Here is a 22,154-nt window from a genome sequence, read left to right on the forward strand (position 1 = left end):
AGGAATTTGCTTTCAAAAGACCAACACTAGTGTAGTGTAACATGGATTGCATGTTAAGCATCTGAATTTATGTGAAGGGGCTATATTTCCTGTTCACTCAGCTTAACTCCCATTGCTCTTCTCTGCTGTAAAGTGGTGCTCACATGTTTTCCTATTTCTGTGACATGCTTGTAGGTTTCCCTTGAGAGAGCCAGGCAATGGGCTGCTAATACTGTATGATATGCATGAGCTCTGCTCCATATCTTTAACCAGCCCCATTAGACTGGCATGAAACCCAGGGGATCCTGAACACAGCATAGGGCCCTGGCCAACAGCCCTGCTTTATGACACAAACAATCCTGAGCACACAGTGTCAAGGATAATGAGTTTAACGTTTATAATAGTAGTATAATTAGTCATTTTTAGTACATTTTTAGCTGTCATGTGTTGTTGCCTAACCTGTCCCTTTCTCTTTCCAAAGCTCCTCCAAACAACATCTCAGTTACGGCAGAGAACTGTCCAGCTCCATTCAGCCGGTACCAGGCCCAGAACTTCACTCTACTGTGCACTGCAAAGGGAGGCAAACCTGCCCCTTCGGTGAGTCACACATGTATGCACTTGAACATGCTGTTCAGTGCATATACAGTGCAGTATATAGGACAACTCACGCTGTTAACAATATTAATGTACACATGAAAGGTTCCAGTCATGTGTAGCCCACTGCATGTATAAATAATCTCTTCAATCATCCTATTCTACAACTAGCCTACGGCATGTATAAATAATCTCTTCAATCATCCATCCCCTTCTACAACTAGCCCATGGCATGTATAAATAATCTCTTCAATCATCCCCTTCTACAACTAGCCCATGGCATGTATAAATAATCTCTTCAATCATCCCCTTCTACAACTAGCCCATGGCATGTATAAATAATCTCTTCAATCATCCATCCCCTTCTACAACTAGCCCACTGCATGTATAAATAATCTCTTCAATCATCCATCCCCTTCTACAACTAGCCTACGGCATGTATAAATAATCTCTTCAATCATCCCCTTCTACAACTAGCCCATGGCATGTATAAATAATCTCTTCAATCATCCCCTTCTACAACTAGCCTACGGCATGTATAAATAATCTCTTCAATCATCCATCCCCTTCTACAACTAGCCCATGGCATGTATAAATAATCTCTTCAATCATCCATCCCCTTCTACAACTAGCCTACGGCATGTATAAATAATCTCTTCAATCATCCCCTTCTACAACTAGCCCATGGCATGTATAAATAATCTCTTCAATCATCCATCCCCTTCTACAACTAGCCCACTGCATGTATAAATAATCTCTTCAATCATCCCCTTCTACAACTAGCCCATGGCATGTATAAATAATCTCTTCAATCATCCATCCCCTTCTACAACTAGCCCACTGCATGTATAAATAATCTCTTCAATCATCCCCATCTACAACTAGCCTACGGCATGTATAAATAATCTCTTCAATCATCCATCCCCTTCTACAACTAGCCCATGGCATGTATAAATAATCTCTTCAATCATCCCCTTCTACAACTAGCCTACGGCATGTATAAATAATCTCTTCAATCATCCCCTTCTACAACTAGCCCATGGCATGTATAAATAATCTCTTCAATCATCCATCCCCTTCTACAACTAGCCCACTGCATGTATAAATAATCTCTTCAATCATCCCCTTCTACAACTAGCCCATGGCATGTATAAATAATCTCTTCAATCATCCATCCCCTTCTACAACTAGCCCACTGCATGTATAAATAATCTCTTCAATCATCCCCTTCTACAACTAGCCCATGGCATGTATAAATAATCTCTTCAATCATCCATCCCCTTCTACAACTAGCCCACTGCATGTATAAATAATCTCTTCAATCATCCCCTTCTACAACTAGCCTACGGCATGTATAAATAATCTCTTCAATCATCCATCCCCTTCTACAACTAGCCCATGGCATGTATAAATAATCTCTTCAATCATCCCCTTCTACAACTAGCCTACGGCATGTATAAATAATCTCTTCAATCATCCCCTTCTACAACTAGCCCATGGCATGTATAAATAATCTCTTCAATCATCCATCCCCTTCTACAACTAGCCCACTGCATGTATAAATAATCTCTTCAATCATCCCCTTCTACAACTAGCCCATGGCATGTATAAATAATCTCTTCAATCATCCATCCCCTTCTACAACTAGCCCACTGCATGTATAAATAATCTCTTCAATCATCCCCTTCTACAACTAGCCTACGGCATGTATAAATAATCTCTTCAATCATCCATCCCCTTCTACAACTAGCCCATGGCATGTATAAATAATCTCTTCAATCATCCCCTTCTACAACTAGCCTACGGCATGTATAAATAATCTCTTCAATCATCCCCTTCTACAACTAGCCCACTGCATGTATAAATAATCTCTTAAATCATCCCCTTCTACAACTAGCCCACTGCATGTATAAATAATCTCTTCAATCATCCCCTTCTACAACTAGCCCACTGCGTGTATAAATAATCTCTTCAATCATCCCCTTCTATAACTAGCCCACTGCTGTATTTTGTGGTATAAAAACTTGTACATAATTGTTCATTGTTTTCTGAAAGGTATTGTTGAAAAGATAGGAGGTAAAGTACACTCAACAAAAATGTTAACGCAACATGCCAACAATTTCAAAGATTTTACCGAGTTACAATTCTTATAAGGAAATCAGTTAGTTGAAATGAATGTATTAGGCCCTAATCTATGGATTTAACATGACTGGGAATACAGATATGCATCTGTTGTCCACAGATACCTTTAAAAAAGGCAGGGGCGTGGATCAGAAAACCAGTCAGTATCTGGTATGATCACCATTTGCCTCATGCAGCGTGACACATTTCCTTCACATAGAATTTATCAGGGTGTTGATTGTGGCCTGTGGAATGTTGTCCCACTCCTCTTCAATGGCTGTGTGAAGTTGCTGGATATTGGCGGGAAATGAAACACGCTGTCGTTCACGTCCTTCCAGAGCATTTATTAACATGTCTGGTGAGTATGCAGTCCATTATCATGCGGAAACATGAGGTGATGAGTGGCACGACAATGGCCCTCAGTATCTCATCATGTTATCTCTGTGCATATTGCCATTGATAAAATGCAATTGTGTTGGTTGTCCGTAGCTTATGCCTGCCCATACCATAACCCCACTACCACCATGGGGCACTCGGTTCACAACATTGACATCAGCAAACTGCTCGCCCACACGATGCCATACACGCTGTCTGCCATTTGCCAGGTACAGTTGAAACGGGGATTCATCCATGAAGAGCACACTTCTCCAGTGTGCAAGTGGCCATCGAAGGTGAGTATTTGCCCACTGAAGTCAGTTACGACGCCGAACTACAGTCAGGTCAAGACCCTGGTGAGGATGATGAGCATGCAGATGAGCTTCCCTGAGACAGTTTGTGCAGAAATTCCTCGGTTGTGCAAACCCACAGTTTCATCAGCTGTCCGGGTGGCTGGTCTCAGACGAAGAAGCTGGATGTGGAGGTCCTGGGCTGGCATGGTTACACGTGGTCTGCGGTGGTGAGGCCGGTTGGACGTACTGCCAAATTCTCTAAAGCGACGTTGGAGGTGGCTTATGGTATAGAAATTAACATAAAAATCTCTGGCAACAGCTCTGGTGGACATTCCTGCTGTCAGCATGCCAATTGCACGCTCCTTCAAAACATCTATGGCATTGCATTGTGTTGTGTGACACAACTGCACATTTTAGAGTGTCCTTTTATTGTCCCCAACACAAGGTGCTCCTGTGTAATGATCATGCTGTTTAATCAGCTTCTTGATAAGTCACACCTGTTAGGTGGATGGATTATCTTGATGAAGGAGAAATGCTCACTTACAGGGATTTAAACACATTTCTGCACAACATTTGAGAGAAATAAGCTTTTTGTGCATATGGAACATTTCTGGGATGTTTTATTTCAGATTTTTTTTCCAGATTTTTTGTTTTTATTTTCACCCATAGAACATGGGACAAACACTTTACATGTTTATATTTTTGTTCTGTGTAGTTGTAGAAGGGGATGATTGAAGAGATTATTTTCTATGGAAGAGTTTGACTTGTGAATCATAATTTATATAAATACACCAGGCAATGTAGTCATTATAGAGACTATTTAAAAAAAAAAAGGATCAAACATGGACATACGGGTAGACCGAGTTTGGATCATTAATCTTATCACAAAGTGACTAATTAGTAATGATTGTACCAGGAATTTGCATTAGACACCCCGCTATTCCCTAAACTTTTTGAGATAGCAGACAAGGTAGTAGAGATAGCTGAAGCCACATGCTTCTCTGTCTTCTGGCCTATGAGCCTATGAACACTGCTTGAGTGGCGCCACTCGCTGTTCGTCCCCACTGGGCCATTAATCATTTAATTATGAACCCAGTGAGAGGTGAATACAAGGTGAACATGATTTCCGTCTCTCGGGTACTGACTGACCACCTATATAAAGCCCCATGAGTGCGTTCCATGGCCTGCCTGACACTCTGCTATAATGATCCCACAGCTGGTTTTAAGTCATTACAGTCCTGCTCTGCTGGACTTCTCTCCCAACCTTGAAGGAGGAAATGAGATAGATCTGAAAGACCATCTCTCCAAATATATGTATGCCTGTAGTCTTTCCATTAGACTCCCTGAGTAGCTCTGGTCATGCAGAGGATCAACTCATGCAGTGGGGTAGTCATTTGGTTTCAAAGATGGGTGTCAGTGGATCTGGTCAGGAGTTTTATGACTCATCAAATCACTGATGATTCTACAAGTGGATTTGGTCAGACTGTAATCTTCTGTCTAAATACATATAGAAGGTAATATAGAGGGTACATGTTACATAAGGAGACAGATTGTGGTGATGGCCCTGCGATAGACTAGTGTCCTGTCCAGGATTTATACTTGTACATCTAGCCGCCTCACACTAGAGGCTTTCAAGAAATAGACCTGGGGCTTTCCCATCCGGACCCGATGTGCATGAATACATTTTTTAAATATAGATAATCGTTCCTAATGGATGCGAGGACAACCAGACACGATCTGAGCCGAGCAAGGGAAGCAGCAGAAAAGTAAATTCTATAAGCTACTTTATTAACCGGAGCTGATAAAGTGTGAGGGACTGGAGGTACAGAGAGGTGACGCTCTAGCAGGGACCGTGCTGTGTGTGTAGGCTTCGGTGAGTGTGAGCGAGTGAGACAGAATGGGGAACAAGGAGGAGGCAGAGACGAGAGATAGCAACCAACCGTGCCGACTCACGCTATAGTAGAATAATAGCTTCCAAAACTAGATTATTTTTCATCCAATATGATTAGGTAGTACCTGTCTTGACTGCATCAAACTGAGAGAAGCTACATAGCTCGCTAGGCTAATTGAGACTGCATGCGCTTTCTTGTCCTACACAGTTACAAACAACAACAACTTCATTCAGAATATAAAGTAGCAGCCTACCTGTTGCCTCTTGGTCGTTGTAGCCTATCTTTCTCCTTTAACTTTTAATTCCATAATTAATTTACCTTTCTACTCTCCTTTGTAGCTGACGTGTTAGAAGCTCTGTGGCAAATATGCCAATTATTATAGAAGACTATTGGATGATTCACAGAGAGTGGTCCGTTAAGGCTTGCTAGCTGTTCGGGTAGACTTTCAGTCATTACGCTAATGCTAGTTAGCAATGGCAGGCTAAATTACCTTCATAAAATGTCCTTCAAACTGCACAAAGAGAAATACAAATTGTGTCTATGAGTTCATCTGACTTTTGGTAATTCGAAAAAGAGCTAAATTGACTAAATCTTTCACTATATACTCTTAATGCGTTTTGATATGGCCTAACAGAACCCCTAAAACCTCAATCATTTTGACGTTTCAAAATCATTAAGTAGCATGTTTTAACCTTTGAATTTTGATTTGTTTAACTGTTAGGCTGTGTGAAATTAGACAAGAGGATTATGTTGTCCCATCTCAACTGTTCAACTGTTCTGCCTGCGGCAATGGAACCCTGACCTGTTCACCGGACGTGCTACCTGTCCCAGACCTGCTGTTTTCAACTCTCTAGAGACAGCAGGAGCGGTAGAGATACTCTCAATGATCGGCTATGAAAAGCCAACTGACATTTACTCCTGAGGTGCTGCGCCCTCGACAACTACTGTGATTATTATTATTTGACCATGCTGGTCATTTATGAACATTTGAAAATCTTGGCCATGTTCTGTTATAATCTCCACCTTGCACAGCCAGAAGAGGACTGGTCACCCCTCAGAGCCTTGTTCCTCTCTAGGTTTGTTCCTAGGTTTTGGCCTTTCTAGGGTGTTTTCTTACACCTGCATTGCTTGCTGTTTGGGGTTTTAGGCTGGGTTTCTGTACAGAACTTTTAGATATTAGCTGATGGAAGAAGAGCTACATAAATACATTTGATTTGATTTAAAAAATAAATAATTACTAAACCAGCACGATCAGGGACTCAGTTCAAAAACACTTAGAGGTTCGAGCATTAAATTTGTGTTAGGTTACGTGAGGTAACAAAAGAAGCAACCTTTCTGGATGAAGATTGAGTGGTAGGAGTGGGCAGTTTAGATTTATGATTAAGAAACTGGTTGGCAAGGAGAGTTGTCTCCAAGGAAATGGAACAAGTAACTATATATTTACATGAAGTACTGAATGAAAGTGTGTCTGTGTTTGTAACATGACCATGCTATGATTCTAAATATTAGAGGATACAGTACTTTTGTTGACTCCAGAAGAAGTTTTGATGCCTCTGTGGAGGGCTAATCACCCTGCCAGGGTTGCCCAGTGCTGTAGGACTAAATCAAAACCCAGTAAACAAATTCTGACATTGTTAACATATATATTTTATAACAGGAGTGCCTCTTGACTCCCCAATCCTGCACATTTCTCTTTTTCATCTCCTTGGAGATATAGTGTTGTGGTCCTTAACCAGTGGAGGACAACATTCATTTAAAAAAAAGTTAAGTCAGAAGAAATCATTTTGGATTTATTTCAAGAGACACTCGCCAGCATAGTAAATCCCATGTTTGCAGACTTTTTAGTTGCAAATACGTATACACCATACTACATAGTGCTTCATCAACCAGTAGTCTTTATTTGTAACATGTCATTAACCAAAGTATAGAGCATAATGGAACGGTATTCTCGTTATGTCATTAATTGTTGTTATTTGAAGTTATGGTATTATGAAACCCCATTATTAGCTGTATAAGGATCTGCTCCAGCAGCACTACTGTATTGGCCTGGGTTTTGTGAATGCAACTTCAAATGCCATTCTGCCATTTGATGAAACGCATTTGCTCTTTGTCAGTGCTGTTGCCTGGGAGCGTGTTACAAAATGAGCTGTTGTTGGCTCTGTTTGCTATTTTCCCAGTCTTAAATGCTTTTCTAAGTCTTTATCAATGCATGTTCTGTGTTTATACATACACCATTTAACAGAGGTCAACAGTGTTTTGGTTACCATACAGACTTTCACATTGCAGCTTATGTGATCAGCCATCATTTGAGTTTTTTAGGTTAGCTTGTAAGCGTAATCAATGGCTGCTATGTCATACAAGAGCTGTGCACTGGGTTGTGAACATCCATTCCTTTCTTTCACCAGTTATTCACCAGAAATATTAATTTGTCAGCTTTGAAGAAACTATACAAGCAACAAGAGGGTTGTTGCTTCGCTAGGTACTGTAAAAAGTGTATCATCTTCAATTTTAGATGCTTTTGATGAGCCTATCATATAGCATTAATAGTTATCTTGTGACAGGCATTACAGCATCCTCAGAGCACAAGTAACTACTGATTGAAAAGAGGAAGGATAATGACAGCTAATTATGAGAGATGATTAAGTCGTAGCTACTATTGTTTAATCTCTCTCTTTCTCCCTCTTTCCCTCTCTCTCACTCTCTATCTCTCTCTCTCTCTTTCTCTATCTCTGAGTCACACTGTCACCATGTACTGCCTTGTCCCTCTGATTGTGTCAACATTAAGGTGTATTTGGGCCATTGGGGGAAGAGAAAGGGTTATTGTTTCACTTCTAAATGAGCTTTGGAACCAAGGTGTTAGGGCGAAGGGGTTAAGGCTGGCAGTATCTGAAGTGCAGGTGCTTTTCATCACTGTCTATTCACAGGCGGATTGCAGAGCCTACCTCGTGCCGCACCAGCTTAATTTCGCTAACACCAAGGCATTGTGCTTGGGCGGGCGTTCAGAATTACATCTTTGTTTGTTTGTCGAAGCTCTCTCGAATCCGAATGAAGCTGGTGGTGTGTGCTCTGGCTCTATTGTCTGAACACATTGGACCCTGATGCATTTGGGGATGTAGAACAGAGGCGTGATTGATAATCACTTTATTCCACTATAAAGGACCATGCATAAAGACCACTGAAAACCACAAATAGCTTCTCATTACAACACAGCTACCACTGCCCACTGTCTAAATTACAGCCAGCAGCAAGACTCATATGCAGACACCAAAAGAAGTAGCCAGCCTAAAGACATCTCTATTACAATGGGCTTTCATTGCCTCTAGTATGCTGATTAAAGTGGCAATAACAAAAAAATAAAGCTAAGGGATGGGGTGGAGAAATGTAAAGACTCTCAAATTCATAAACATATGATAGTTTTGAGGCTCTATAGTGTTTGTTTACATTTACGTTGTTTACAAACATTGGATAAAAACAAGCTTATTATTTTGAGTTCTGATGGACTCATGAGGTATTTATAGGTTATAGTCTTCAATAATCAATGGACATAGCAACTTCTGGTTGCCCCTTTAAGCCTAGTGAATACGTGAGGATTAGGTATTTCAGGTAAGTCGATCAGTTTGACTATCAGGATGAATATCAGGATATCAATTTCAATTTCTTTTACCGAAAGTGTATTCACAAATTCAAAGGAAAATTCAATTGATCAGTGTATTTTTGTCTTAATGTGAGAGGATTTCATAATCCATGAAATGTAACAAACGGTATTCTTCCCATTGTAAATTATGCATAGTAAACCAATACAATACTGACTAATTACTATTCAATGATTTAACCTACTTTTAAAGCGTTCTATCTTCCAGAAAGTACTGACTATCATGTATATACAGTGGGGTCCATATTCATTGGCACCCTTAATAAAGATAAATAATAGATGGATCTTCCAGCAAGAGAATTATCCCAAGCATTAATCAAAATCCACAAAGAAATAGTTATTCGACCACAAAATCAACATTTTGTTTGTTTTGAAGAGGGCAGTCCATAAGTGGAAGGATATCAAGGATCACGAAAGATTGTGTATGGAGGAATGGTCTAAGAGCCTTCCAAATGTGTTCTCCAATCTCATAAAACATTTTAGAATGTCGTTATCCTCGCAAGTGGAGGGTGCGAGACTATTGAAAACAGGGGTGCCAATAATTTTGACCCCAATCTTTTTTCAATAGATTTTTTTTTACAAAATCTCTTCCTCAGAATATAATGTAAAAAAATGAGCATACAATATAGCTCAGTATATGTATACATTTTTGTCTCATCTTTATCAAGGGATCCAATAATTCTGGACCTCACTGTATGTGTATGAATGATCCTGAATTATTGAGTAGTAACATAAAGTACTATATAAAATGATAATGGGATTATATAGACATCCACAATGATGGTCTCTCACTGGCACCTGAGGTCCATATGATGCAACTCTTCCAGACCTTATACAACATATCCTTTTACTGGTTTGAATAACATGCAATGATTATTTAAAACAACCTCAAAGCAACAGTTTTCTCTGTCAAAATATATTTATAAATAAAACAGTAAATAAATAAATTGCACAGTAGAGTAGTATGAATCCTTCTGACTTACAATTGGTACAGCACTCACTTCATTGTTTGGGAAAGTAGGAGAGATAGTGCCCCACACTGGTCAGCAGTGCATACAACAGATGTGACTGCACCAAATGTGCCACTGCTTCAGCAAATCTTGAGATATTTTTCTAAATAGGAAGGACACATCCTAGAGCTTGATTTTGTTATGTGTTCTGGATAAAAGCAAGGTGCTTTGTGGATTCAAGCTTTTTCAAATGTCAAGGCAGCCATTCATCCTGGACTGACAGTTGGTATTTTATGTAAACCTCCAATAATGTTGATATGTTACATTTGGTATGGTTACTTAAGACCGAAGGTTACGTAACCCTTTCCACTCACAGCCCTTGTTATCCCCTATACAGTTTGAAAATCATACAAGAAAACTGTGCACTTCACATTTCCTTATTTGAAAACTCATGTAATTTACAGTATTAACATCTATGATTGCGATGTTTGATCCACAGTTACAGGGATGACATGCGTTCTACCCTGGATTATCCTGAGCAGAGTTCCTTATGTTTTTTGCTGCGGAACAAGCACTTAAATGCACTCATGACTCCATTCTATGCACAGAAAAATTACAATCTGTTTGTCTGAAGTGCCTTTTGAAAGTCTAACACTGTATTTTATATCTTATCTAGCCATGTTGGCAATAAAATATGTTTTCGAATGATGCCCGCCTGACCCAGATTGTGATTTCTAATGGTACGTTTACAGTATTTGTGTGATGGTGGGGACGCAGGGCTGTGTTTCAAACAAAAATCTAAAAACGTGCTTGCTTCAGTTCCTCAATGGCAAAGCTAAGAGTGCTCAAAAAAATCACCTTGTTCGGCCTCCGAACGCAAGGCACTACAGAGGGTAGTGCTTATGGCCCAGTACATCACTGGAGCTAAGCTGCCTGCCATCCAGGACCTCTACACCAGGCGGTGTCAGAGGAAGGCACTACAAATTGTCAAAGACCCCAGCCACCCCAGTCATAGACTGTTCACTCTACTACCGCATGGCAAGCGGTACCGGAGTGCCAAGTCTAGGACAAAAAGGCTTCTCAACAGTTTTTACCCCCAATACATAATACATGTATTAAATGTAAATGTAATCAAATGGCTACCCGGACTATTAGCATTGTGTGCCTCCCCCAACCCCTCTTTTTACACTGCTGCTACTCTCTGTTTATCATATATGCATAGTCACTTAACCATATCTACATGTACATACTATCTCAATCAGCCTGACTAACCGGTGTCTGTATGTAGCCGGTTAGTCACTTTAAATGGACATTCATGTACATACTACCTCATTTGGACCAACCAACCAGTGCTCCGGCACATTGGCTAACCAGGCTATCTGCATTGTGTCCCGCCACCCACCACCCGCCAACCCCTCTTTTACGCTACTGCTACTCTCTGTTCATCATATATGCATAGTCACTTAACCATATCTACATGTACATACTACCTCAATCAGCCTGACTAACCGGTGTCTGTATATAGCCTCGCTACTGTTATTTTTCTTGTTTTTTTCTTGTTTTTTATTTCTTTACTTTCCTGTTGTTCACCTAATACCTTTTTTGCACTATTGGTTAGAGCCTGTAAGTAAGCATTTCACTGTAAGGTCTACCCGTTGTATTCGGCGCACGTGACAAATAAACTTTGATTTGATTTGATTAGTTCTGTATTGACTCTTTGCCTGTTTGATGGTTCGTCGGAGGGCATAGCAGGATTTCTTATAAGCTTCCGGGTTAGAGCCCCACTCCTTGAAAGCAGCAGCTCTACACTTTAGCTCAGTGCGAATGTTGCCTGTAATCCGTGGCTTCTGGTTGGGGTATGTACTGTACGTACAGTCACTGTGAGGACGACATCCTCGATGCATTTATTGATAAAGCCAGTGGCTGATGTGGTGTACTCCTCAATGCCATCGGATGAATCCCAGAACGTATTCCAGTCTGTGATAGCAGAACAGTCCTGTAGTTTAGCATCTGCTTCATCTGACCACTTTTTTATAGACCTTAGTCACTGGTGCTTCCTGCTTAAATTTAGCTTGTAAACAGGAATCAGGATGATAGAGTTATGGTCAGATTTGCCAAATGGAGGGCGAGGGAGAGCTTTGTACACGTCTCTGTGTGTGGAATAGAGGTGGTCTGGAATTTGTTTACTTCTGGTTGCCCATTTAACATGTTGATAGAAATTCGGTAAAACTGATTTAAGTTTCCCTGCGTTAAAGTCACCGGCCACTTGGAGTGCCGCCTCTGGATGAGCGTTTTCCTGTTTGCTTATGGCGGAATACAGCTCATTTAGTGCGGTTTTAGTTCCAACCTTGCTCTGTGGTGGTATGTAGACAGCTACGAAAAATACAGATGAAAACTCTCTGGGTAAAAAGTGTGGTTTGCAGCTTATCATAAGATACTCCACCTCAGGTGAGCAAAACTTTGAGACTTCCTTAGATATTGTGCACCAACTGTTGTTTACATAAATGCATTGGCCCCCGCCCCGTGTCTTACAAGATGCGGCTGTTCAGTCTTGCCAATAGAGTGTATAACCTACCAGCTCTATGTTCTTAATGTCGTCGTTCATCCACAACTCGATGAAGCATAAAATATTACCGTTTTTAATTTCCTGTTGGTAGGATTTACTTGCTTTCTGTTCGTCCTATCTATTTTCTAGCGATTGAACATTAGGGCAGATTAGCCACTCGTCGCCTGGTCCTCACAAGGAACCCTGATCTTTTGCCTCGGAATCGCCGTTTCCTTCTCCAGCGAATCACGGGGATCGGGGCCTGGTCGGGTGTCAACAGTATATCCCTCGCGTCCGACTCATTGAAGAAAAACTCTTCGTCCAGAAGTAGGAATACATCTTGTAGTGTATTCAAGGTTGAAAAAGGCTTCTGAAGTTTGTACTTTCCACTTTAAAATGTCAGTCTTGATTTGCCCTAACAAAACATGTATCAACCCCTACAAAAAATCTCTAATTATAATTGAAATGTCCTTTTGCTTCAAGATTGTTTTCCTGCTGTGAGAAACAGGTCAAATTAAGATCCTACTTCTGTAGGCATACACAGTACATAGGAAGTCAACATAGCACAGATCAGTTGACTTATAGTTAAGGCTCTCAACACAGAAAACTGTATTTGTGCGACAGCTGTATACAATATACACTGTAGTACTACTGTATTATCATGTTACTAGCAGGGATACATGCACTGGAGATACAGTACACCGTATGGAGGAGTCATTTAAATCCCTTGTTCATTGTTCAATCAATAGCTATGTACTGTACTGTCTATGATGTGCTGTAGCTAAAAGCCTATAAACCTGAAAGTGTTGCGTTCATGTTAGGAGGAGTGCTGGTCGTCTGTTCTCTCCCTATTGGTATCTGTTCATATGGAGCCATAGAGAGTCAGCCCCTAGGAGCATGGCCTTACGTCACACTGGTTTACACTCATTACTGCTATTTACCCAGCAGAGTGAACAGCCCCTGAGGTGGCATCAAATCAAAGCATGCCTCAGCGATCTCTTTTTACAAAAAAGCCAAACAATGGAGTGAAATGTATATTAGGCTAATAATACTTTTGCAAATTGATTCCAAATGTCCAAAGGTCCCCTAACGGACTGCAAGTCACATTTTTCTTTTCAAATAAATAAAGAAAAGAGAACATCTAAAATCACAGTATGAGTAGGGAGCTTCACAACTAGCAATGCCACGGGCACTAGTTCTGCATCCTGATGTTAAAGCTAATATCTGGAGGTTATGTGTTGAAATGGGAGCTTGAATTCCCTGTCAAGAGATTTACCAGCCAGGGATCTTAAATGCCCCCATGAAATAGTGAGGAAACTCCTGTAATATGACAGAAAAGCCTGGCTGAACACCAGGACCGGGCAAAGCTCTGACACATCTCTTCAGCAGCTCACTGGTGACTGAGTACCTACAGCCCATGATCACCACTTGAAGCTGTAATAAGAATACTGAAAGGGATATAATTCAACCCAAATCTCTCCTTCTCTTTTCCCTTTTTTGTTTCTCTCCATCTCCCTCTCTCTCTCTCTCTCTCTTTATCTCTCTCCCTTTCTATTTCCCTCGCTCTCTCTCCCCCCTTTTTTTTCTCTCTCTCAATTCTCTCCCTTTCTATTTCTCTCTCTCTCCCTCTCTTTTCCCTTTTTTGTCTCACCCCCCCCCCCTCTCTCTCTCTCTCTCTCTCTCCCTTTCTATTTCTCTCTCTCGCTTTCCCCTTTTTGTCTCTCTCTCCCTCTCTTTCTCTTTCTCTCTCACTTTCCCTTTGTTCTCTCTCTCTCTCTCTCTCTCTCTCTCTCTCTCACTCTCTCTCTCTCTCTCCCTTTCTATTTCTCTCTCTCGCTTTCCCCTTTTTCTCTCTCTCTTTCCCCTTTTTGTCTCTCTCTCTCTCTCTCTCTCTCAATTCAATTCAATTTGCTTTATTGGCATGACGTAACAATGTACATATTGCCAAAGCTAACTTTGGATATTTACAATATTAAGATAATAAGAATAAAAATAGTTAACGGGACAAATCTCTCTCTCTCTCTCTCTCTCTCTCTCTCTCTCTCTCTCTCTCTCTCTCTCTCAGGTGTACTTTAAGCGAGATGGAGAGTTAATAGAGGTGATTTCCTACATCCACCCCTCAGCTGTTGCAGAGGACGGCGGTGGCTCAGCGGGGGTACGGGGTGCCAGGCCGCTCATCAGCAGGGACCTGGACGACACCAAGCTGCAGAGGTTCCTTTCCTTGTTGGATCCAGAGGGGCGGCCAGGCCGCCTGTTCACCGATAGCCCTGAGCGTGGTCGTAACACGGGCCAGCACACCCAGGGCCAGCAGCAGCAGCCCAGCCCTGCCACAGAGGTCATTCCAGAGACTGTGGTGAGCCGGGAGTTCCCCCGTTGGGTGCAGAGCACTGACCCACTCTACTACTTCAGCCACACCCACATCCCCCAGAGTGATGGCTCTGTGCTGGTGCAGGCCAGACTCACCTGGACCCTTAACCCCCAGCTGGACAATGATGCCATGTTCAGCTGTGAGGTCAAGCACCCAGCACTCTCCATGCCCATGCAGACAGAGGTCACATTGGGTGAGTACAACACAGACATACCCCTCCCCTAACTCACTCCTCTCCCCTTCTCTCCTTGTCTCCCCCCCAAAGTCTTATTCAATCTCTGCTTTACTCAAGCCTCCTTATGTCTCCCTCGCAAATCTACTCCGAACAACACTGATTTCCATTTGATGCTTAATTGTGTTACAGCTGAGCAGATTGCGAGTTTAGAGTGAAATGCAAAACTCAGTAGTGACTGACGGTGCAATTCATTGAGCCGTCTGTTGCTAGATTGAGTTAACTCACAACCGTTATTGAAAAAGTCAACCTGAATAAGGGAAGCCAAATGAGAATTTAAACACAACCAGCCACGTGATGTCAATGTAGAGGCGACTCTGTGTACCCCCACATCTGACACAAATCACTGCCTCCCAATATGCTCTAAATATGATTACATAATCTCAACAAATGTCCTGTATTGGAGGAGGTTTCTTTACTTTCATTTAAATTGTTTCAATGATAAACGAGGGAATGTGACTGTGGGATTATTTGTTTGTAGTTGATTCTACAAATAATCAAAGTGAAGAAATATACACTGAGTATACCAAACATTAGGAACACCTTCCTAATATTGAGTTGCCCCCTCCCCTTTTGCCCTCAGAATAGTCTCAATTCGTCGAGGCATGGACTCTACAAGGTGTCAAAAGCGTTCCACAGGGATGCTGGCCAATGTTGACTCCAAAGCTTCCCACAGTTGTGTTAAATTGTCTGGATGTTCTTTGGGTGGTGGACCATTCTTGATACACACGGGAAACTGTTGAGCGTGAAAAACCCAGCAGCGTTGCACTTCTTTACTGAAACCGGTGAGCCTGGCGCTTGCTACCATATTCAAAGGCACTTACATTTTTTATCTTGTCAATTCACCCTCTGAATGGCACACATACACAATCCATGTCTCAAGGCTTAAAATTCCTTCTCCTCCTGCTAGTGTCCCTTTCTCACTGTGTTGTATTGATAGACATGGGGGCGGCACTCGTTGCTCGCCCTTTAGCTTTTCATAATGTTTCTGTTGTTAGAGCAACAACAACTGCGGAGCGAGAAAAATACTCAACCAACATGGAAGGACCAGTGTTTAGGGTCTATAAAGGATTTACCAACCATGGCTGACAAGTGGCTATGTGCCAGGGAAAGAGACAGCTTAATGCTTAAGAGCCTGCATAGTGCAAATAATAAATGTTTAACCTGTTTATATTTTTACTCTCATATATTAACGCTCCAATGCCAAGCAGGAATATAACACATAGGAATTATAACATTATCATGAAAAGATTAATAAGGAGCTACTGATGTAGGATCATAATTTGATCACCCTGTTGCAGGATAACTTTCCTGCAATGCCTTAATTTAAAAACTTGTAGTGTATTTGATGTTTAAAAAGGCTTCTGAAGTTTGTAATTTCCAGACTTTATTTTCCCTTAAGAAAAATGTCAACCCCTACAAAAATATCCATTAATTATAATCAATTAATTCAACTGTCCTGTTTCTACAGGATTATTTTTCTTCTGTAGCAAACTGGTTCAAATTAAGATCCTGCACCTGTATTATCTGTCTTCTCAAGACAAATAGCTGGAGTGTTGATTGAAACAGCCTCCTCTTTACCATTGTTACATGTTGATGGTAAAAAATACTCGGCCCAGAGGGATTTAGGCCCAGAGAAAGCCTTGCTAACTGTCAATGCCTTTCACATGTTCACAAGGCTTTTCCTATGCTGCAATTCAAGCCATTCAATTATCAGTAGCTTTGTTATTTAAAGAGATGGAAAGTGCTTCTCCAGATATTCCTCCTCAACACCCTGAGAATAGAGAACAGAAAATGTGCATTAGTTGATTTTAATTGGAGTACACTTGAAATTCATAGCATTCATAAACCTACTTGGAGCAGATTCAAACTGGAGTGGTATGAGTGAGAGCTCTTGGGGTAGGCTATGCAACAATAGACAGTACAGGTGTTGAGGTAGCAAATGTATGTCACCACTTCAAAACATTATTTCTTATATCCTTATATCCTGGTAGAATGTGATCATCTAAAATGGGACACATTTTAAATCCATCCCTCAGATTGGGCAGAACTCGGTCTTCTGATTATACAGTTAAAGCCAGCTAATTGCTCCTGGGATGTGTCACCCACTCCCTTACACTTGCCTTCCAAGGTGTATTTGGTCAGTCTTTGCACTGCCCATAAGTAATAAATATTTCACTGATTTAATATTGCCACATGAGACAGAGCGACAATCTGACAACCGACCAATGTTGTATTACATTCCATGAATATTCACAAGCTGCTCCGTGCTCGCCTTACAAATGGATTTGGGCTGAGGTCTTGGGAACCTCTCAGAATGAGCAACACCTCTGTGGGTTTCTCACCTGGGCCTCTCCATTCCAGAATTTATGATCTCAGCACATCTGAATAATTAAAAGTACTCTTTTTATTTGCATGGTCTATTATTTATCAGCATGAAAAGACTGGAGGAATTATAATTTCATATACAGTGCTGAGAAATGATCCACGGCTGCATACACCAGTCATTTCCTCGCCAGACTGATAATCAGAGAGCAGATGCTCTGTGTGTTGGGCTGTGCGGTGTGTGTGTGTGTGTGTGTGCATGCTTGCATCTTTGCGTGTGTGTGTCTCTATGTTCACCTGCGTCTCATCTCCATATTTATCCCACTTTCATCTTGCTGTTGTATGAAGTCCAATCCAGGCTGGATGTGTGCATTGAATTATACAGTGTTGGATTGATGATGACCCAATGATCCTACAGTCATCCCTTTTAAATTGTTGGTTCTGTCTTCGCTCTCTCTACCACACAGTCAAACCACTCAACCAGCCAATACTGCAGGTTCTCTGTCTATTTTAGAGTTCTCTGCAGTCATCCAAATCTGTATAGTCAGAGGCCAGGCCTGCTGATGTTTGGCTGGATCACAAAGCTCACCTGATGCAGCGAACGCTGTTGTTTACTGAGGGCACTGTGTGTGCACTGACCCATCCCACAGTGCTAACAGTTCCATGCTGTAAAGTGAGGAGGTTGGGTTGCTGGCCGACGTCTTGGGAGTCCAGGACTTATTTCCTTATGAGGCCCTCCTGGGTGCCGCAGTATGTCAGTCACATTGCATGCTGTCCTAATCAAAAGTGATGACGTGGGACACCAACTGTCGTTGTTGGAGTGGATCCCAGAAATCAGCCATCATCCTCTTGGCGGTGCCAGCAAGCACTGTGACGCCATGAAACCAATACTGAAAATACCCTTCAGACGGAAAGTGGGAGGTGGGAAGCAAGCAGCGTGGCAATCACACTCCCATGATAACTGGCAAAGTGACATCTTCATCATGGACTTGAGATCACTTCCAGCAAAATACTGTTATTTTGATGTGTATGGTAAGCTTGGTTCAATGTCATATCTTTCATTTTTGGGGCGATGATTGTTACGGCTACTTTAGGCCTAACACAATAGAGGTGCTCGACTATAGTTCTGCCCAGTTCCTTCAGATATATTATTCTTACACATTTAGCTAGCCCAAGATTCATTCCCCCATTTCATTTCAACGTAGTAACTGTAGTGAGTCACTGTTGTCATTGTGTTGACAAGCTCTTAATCTCTCATGTGTATCGCTAGTCTTGCGTCTGTCTCCCCACTCCGTGCTCTACATGGTGATGCCTCCATCTGATTCATGTCTCTGGAAGAGAGCAACAGAAAGATAAGGATGGAGATCCTGTTATCTAAAAGGGTCCCCTGACTTGATATATGTGTGCAATGCATATTTCCAATCCCCATTTCAAATGTGACAGAGGAACTCTTATTCCATTAGGCAGATGCAGGGTATGATTCAGTAACTTCCCAAGAAAAGAGATGCTTCATTCGGTTCGGCCAACACTTTATGACTTGATTTATGGGTGAAATTGACGTCATTTATATATTTTAATTTTAATTTTTGTTTCACTCATCAATTGAAACAAGCACTTGATTTATATTGAAAAGTGTGAATTTGAATTATTGTAAGGTTCCTGAATAACTACACTTGTGCGTGCATCTCTGACCAACCAAATCTCATCACTTGTATTTGGTTCATTGTCTAACATTTGGGATCACAGCGTTCTATATGGTTATCAGAGGGAAATTGTTAATAAACTCAAACAATGCAGAACCAGTTCATACAGATCTCATTTAACCCACGATGATGGCCACATCACCACAAAATGACTCTCTGTCCTCCTGCTACAGTGCTGTACAGTATATCAACAAGGTTACATACAGTAGATTAACAGATGACACTAAATCTTAAATAATTTGCAAATCACTCAATGTCTTCATTCAATCTCTGCTCCATACACAATCCAAAGGCCCCTCTGAAAGTGAAGAATATGGAAGCTTCCATTTCCCCTCCCCTGAAACGTCCATTGTTTCAGTAGGAACATAATGGATATCATCTGAGGACTCCTGTCTGTACCAAGACAAGGTTCTTTGAGTGTTCCTTATCTCGCTGCCTCCACACTCCTCCTGGGGAGCTCCGATTCTCCTCCAGTAATGACTATCTATCCAATTTAGTCCCCTCTCTCCAAGGGGAAATAAATCCACCATTGTCCTAGCTGTTGATGAAAGGACATGGAGGTCCCTAGCCTCTCGCACCATGACCTTAATTGACAGGAAATTGTATTCGCCTCTCTCTCCCTCTCTACCCCTCTCCAAAATAAAAAGGTGCCTCCTGGATTTACTTGACATGCCACTGGGATGACACTGCTTTTTTGATCTCCTTTTTTTCTTTCTTTCTTTCTTTCTTTCTTTCTTTCTTTCTTTCTTTCTTTCTTTCTTTCTTTCTTTCTTTCTTTCTTTCTTTCTTTCTTTCTCTCTCTCTCTCTCTCTCTCTCTCTCTCTCTCTCTCTCTCTCCCTCCCAGCGGCTCCTAAGGGCCCCAAGCTTTTGATGACCCCCACCAGGGCAAAGGTAGGGGACACAGTGCGCATCACTGTGCAAGGATTCCAGGTAGGCGCTGGGGTTCCTGGGGTAAGTGCATGGGGGTTTATGAAACCGGAGAGCCATGTCAGTTTGGGATAGGAGGGGACAGGGGAGATATGCAGTTAAGCCTGACGAGTTTTCTGATATAGTGACCATTCTTACAGGGTGAGGGATATACCATATGTCTTCTCGGTCTAAGGCTAGCATACTGTTTCTTGTTCTGTGGAAAAAAATGTGGAAAAAGTGCACTATTGGAAAATGTGACTGGTTTGAATTTTTGGGGGGAATATTCTTATCTTTTCACATTTCTGTTTCACTGTTGCATACTGTCTATGCCTCAAGGCATGAAACTATTTCAATGAAAAATGAATAACCCTTTTCAAATCTGTTTGTTTATGGATACCTCCAATTCCCTGATGTTCTGTTGTTTTCTTAAGTCTATCTCCTTAAGCCAACAGGCATCCATGTCAAGCTGTTAGAGGTTTCCTCAGCAGAGCAGAGTGAGGGTTTGTTCCTGCTAGAGCATTCCAGTTAGGAGTTGTTGTTTTTTTATACTATCATCCTCTGTCAAAAAAAGACAATCTTTCCTGCAGTGTGAATGGTATTTAGCTGATCCCCATCTCAGTGACAGGGATAGGGATGACACAGTGGTGGCGCAGGTAGAGAGGATAAGGTTCATCCTGATAGGCCATGCTAATGAACCAGCACACCAATCGCCTTTGTTACTGTTCATTCACTGCTTCATGAATTTCTGGACATGATAGCACTGTTTGTTTTCATAAGGTGTCTGTTTGTCATTGTTTTGTTCTGGTTTGCTACTTTTGAATTGAAGAGGATCTAATCATGGCACTGATCCGGTGCCTTTAAGTTTAGTGTAGTGCAGCAGGCTGAAACCTGGGCAGATGTATGTGAGTATCTCCACCCACTGATCTCATGGTATTTGAAGTTGTCCTTTGAATAGTGTTAAGAATGGTCACTATAAACAGGCTTGACTGGGACGTACAGCCAATTGGGCCCTTCGGAAACAGATCCCAAAGAAAATCTCCCTTATCCTTCACTGGACCAAGGCTCTGTGGTTTCACCAGTAGATAAGATTTAATGCTAAATGTTTTACCTCTTTTGGCTTCTCATAGTGTGATAAAAAAAAGATATCAGTATCCCCTACGGTTTATAGTATCAGAATAATGCATAATCACAAAGTGTGGGGTTTTGCCTTTCTTTCCATTGATATGCTTAGTCCCCAATCTGTGTTAATACACATGAAGATGAGAAAGGCACTGACTCTTTCATTGGGGCTGGTCTTTTTAATTTGGTTTCTCTAAGGCCGTTGGGGATATGTGACAGGAAGGTCTCACTCTGACCTTTCAATGTTTTTTTTTATCTTGGTGTGACCTTATGCCATGAGACTATCCCGGATCAACTTTTCACTTTTCACTTCTGTCATCATGTGAATTCGGAGGTTCAATAACTCTTATCAGCACAGTCGTTTTTGAAAGGTGTCACAAATCACACCAGCTTAGTCAGAACGATGACAAACCAGCTCGTCAAGGCAGATATTAAGTTCATTAAAGCATTTCTATGGGTCACACAAGGTGGCAAGAGTCAAGTCGTCGTAGATTCTTTAAAAGGGCTGGGGTGTCACATTTCTAATTGCTAAAAGAAAATCTAGTCAGATTATCACTAACAGTTAGTTTATCTTAATGGAATTTCATTCTGTTGCATCACACTTTTCTTCAGGAATAGATGTCAACCGTTTGTCAATCTCTTTGTCCCCTTTCACCCAAGATGATTGACGGCAAAATATTTGTCCCTCAGTCCTGCAGTGCAGACTAGATGAAACAGTAGAGTTCCCTAGCCAGTTCTTCTTTGACCATGTGTGGAGTGATCATCATTCCTGATGATGTGTTGTTCCCTTTGAATAACCTTTGAGCACCACAACCCCTCATACCACTCTCTCTACTTAACGCCCTCTCCTCCCCTGCTGACGTGTTCTCCAGCTGACTTGATTCTAATAACATGTCTGTTTCCAGCAGATGGCAGAAAATACATCCAGAGGAGGACAGCAGGAAGGCTTATTCTCTGAGGGAGAATAGCCCTCTTAATAACCATGACAACCCTTTTGAAAAGGGAAATATTTTAAAACTGTGTGGGGAACTCTCTGAAGAGGCATGAGAATGAGAAACATTTTGTAAATGTAGTGTTGATTATTAATGCATGCTGT

The 22,154-nt window shown here is 41.5% G+C and overlaps 1 protein-coding gene across 3 annotated transcripts in view; it reads left to right on the forward strand.

Annotated features, from left to right (window-relative positions):
* Window positions 1-22,154, forward strand: part of LOC139371163 (immunoglobulin superfamily member 21-like) — a 283,840-nt gene that overhangs the window by 256,244 nt on the left and 5,442 nt on the right. For 2 of the 3 annotated variants that reach the window (XM_071111291.1, XM_071111293.1), the window contains 3 exons: window positions 461-576; window positions 14,467-14,962; window positions 19,875-19,981. In XM_071111291.1, the coding sequence (XP_070967392.1) occupies window positions 461-576; window positions 14,467-14,962; window positions 19,875-19,981 (719 nt within the window). The remainder of the gene's footprint in view (window positions 1-460; window positions 577-14,466; window positions 14,963-19,874; window positions 19,982-22,154) is intronic. The other variant, XM_071111292.1, reaches the window with a different exon arrangement.

This window comes from Oncorhynchus clarkii, chromosome 17 (assembly GCF_045791955.1).
Source record: "Oncorhynchus clarkii lewisi isolate Uvic-CL-2024 chromosome 17, UVic_Ocla_1.0, whole genome shotgun sequence".
NCBI classification, from domain to species: Eukaryota; Metazoa; Chordata; class Actinopteri; order Salmoniformes; family Salmonidae; genus Oncorhynchus; species Oncorhynchus clarkii.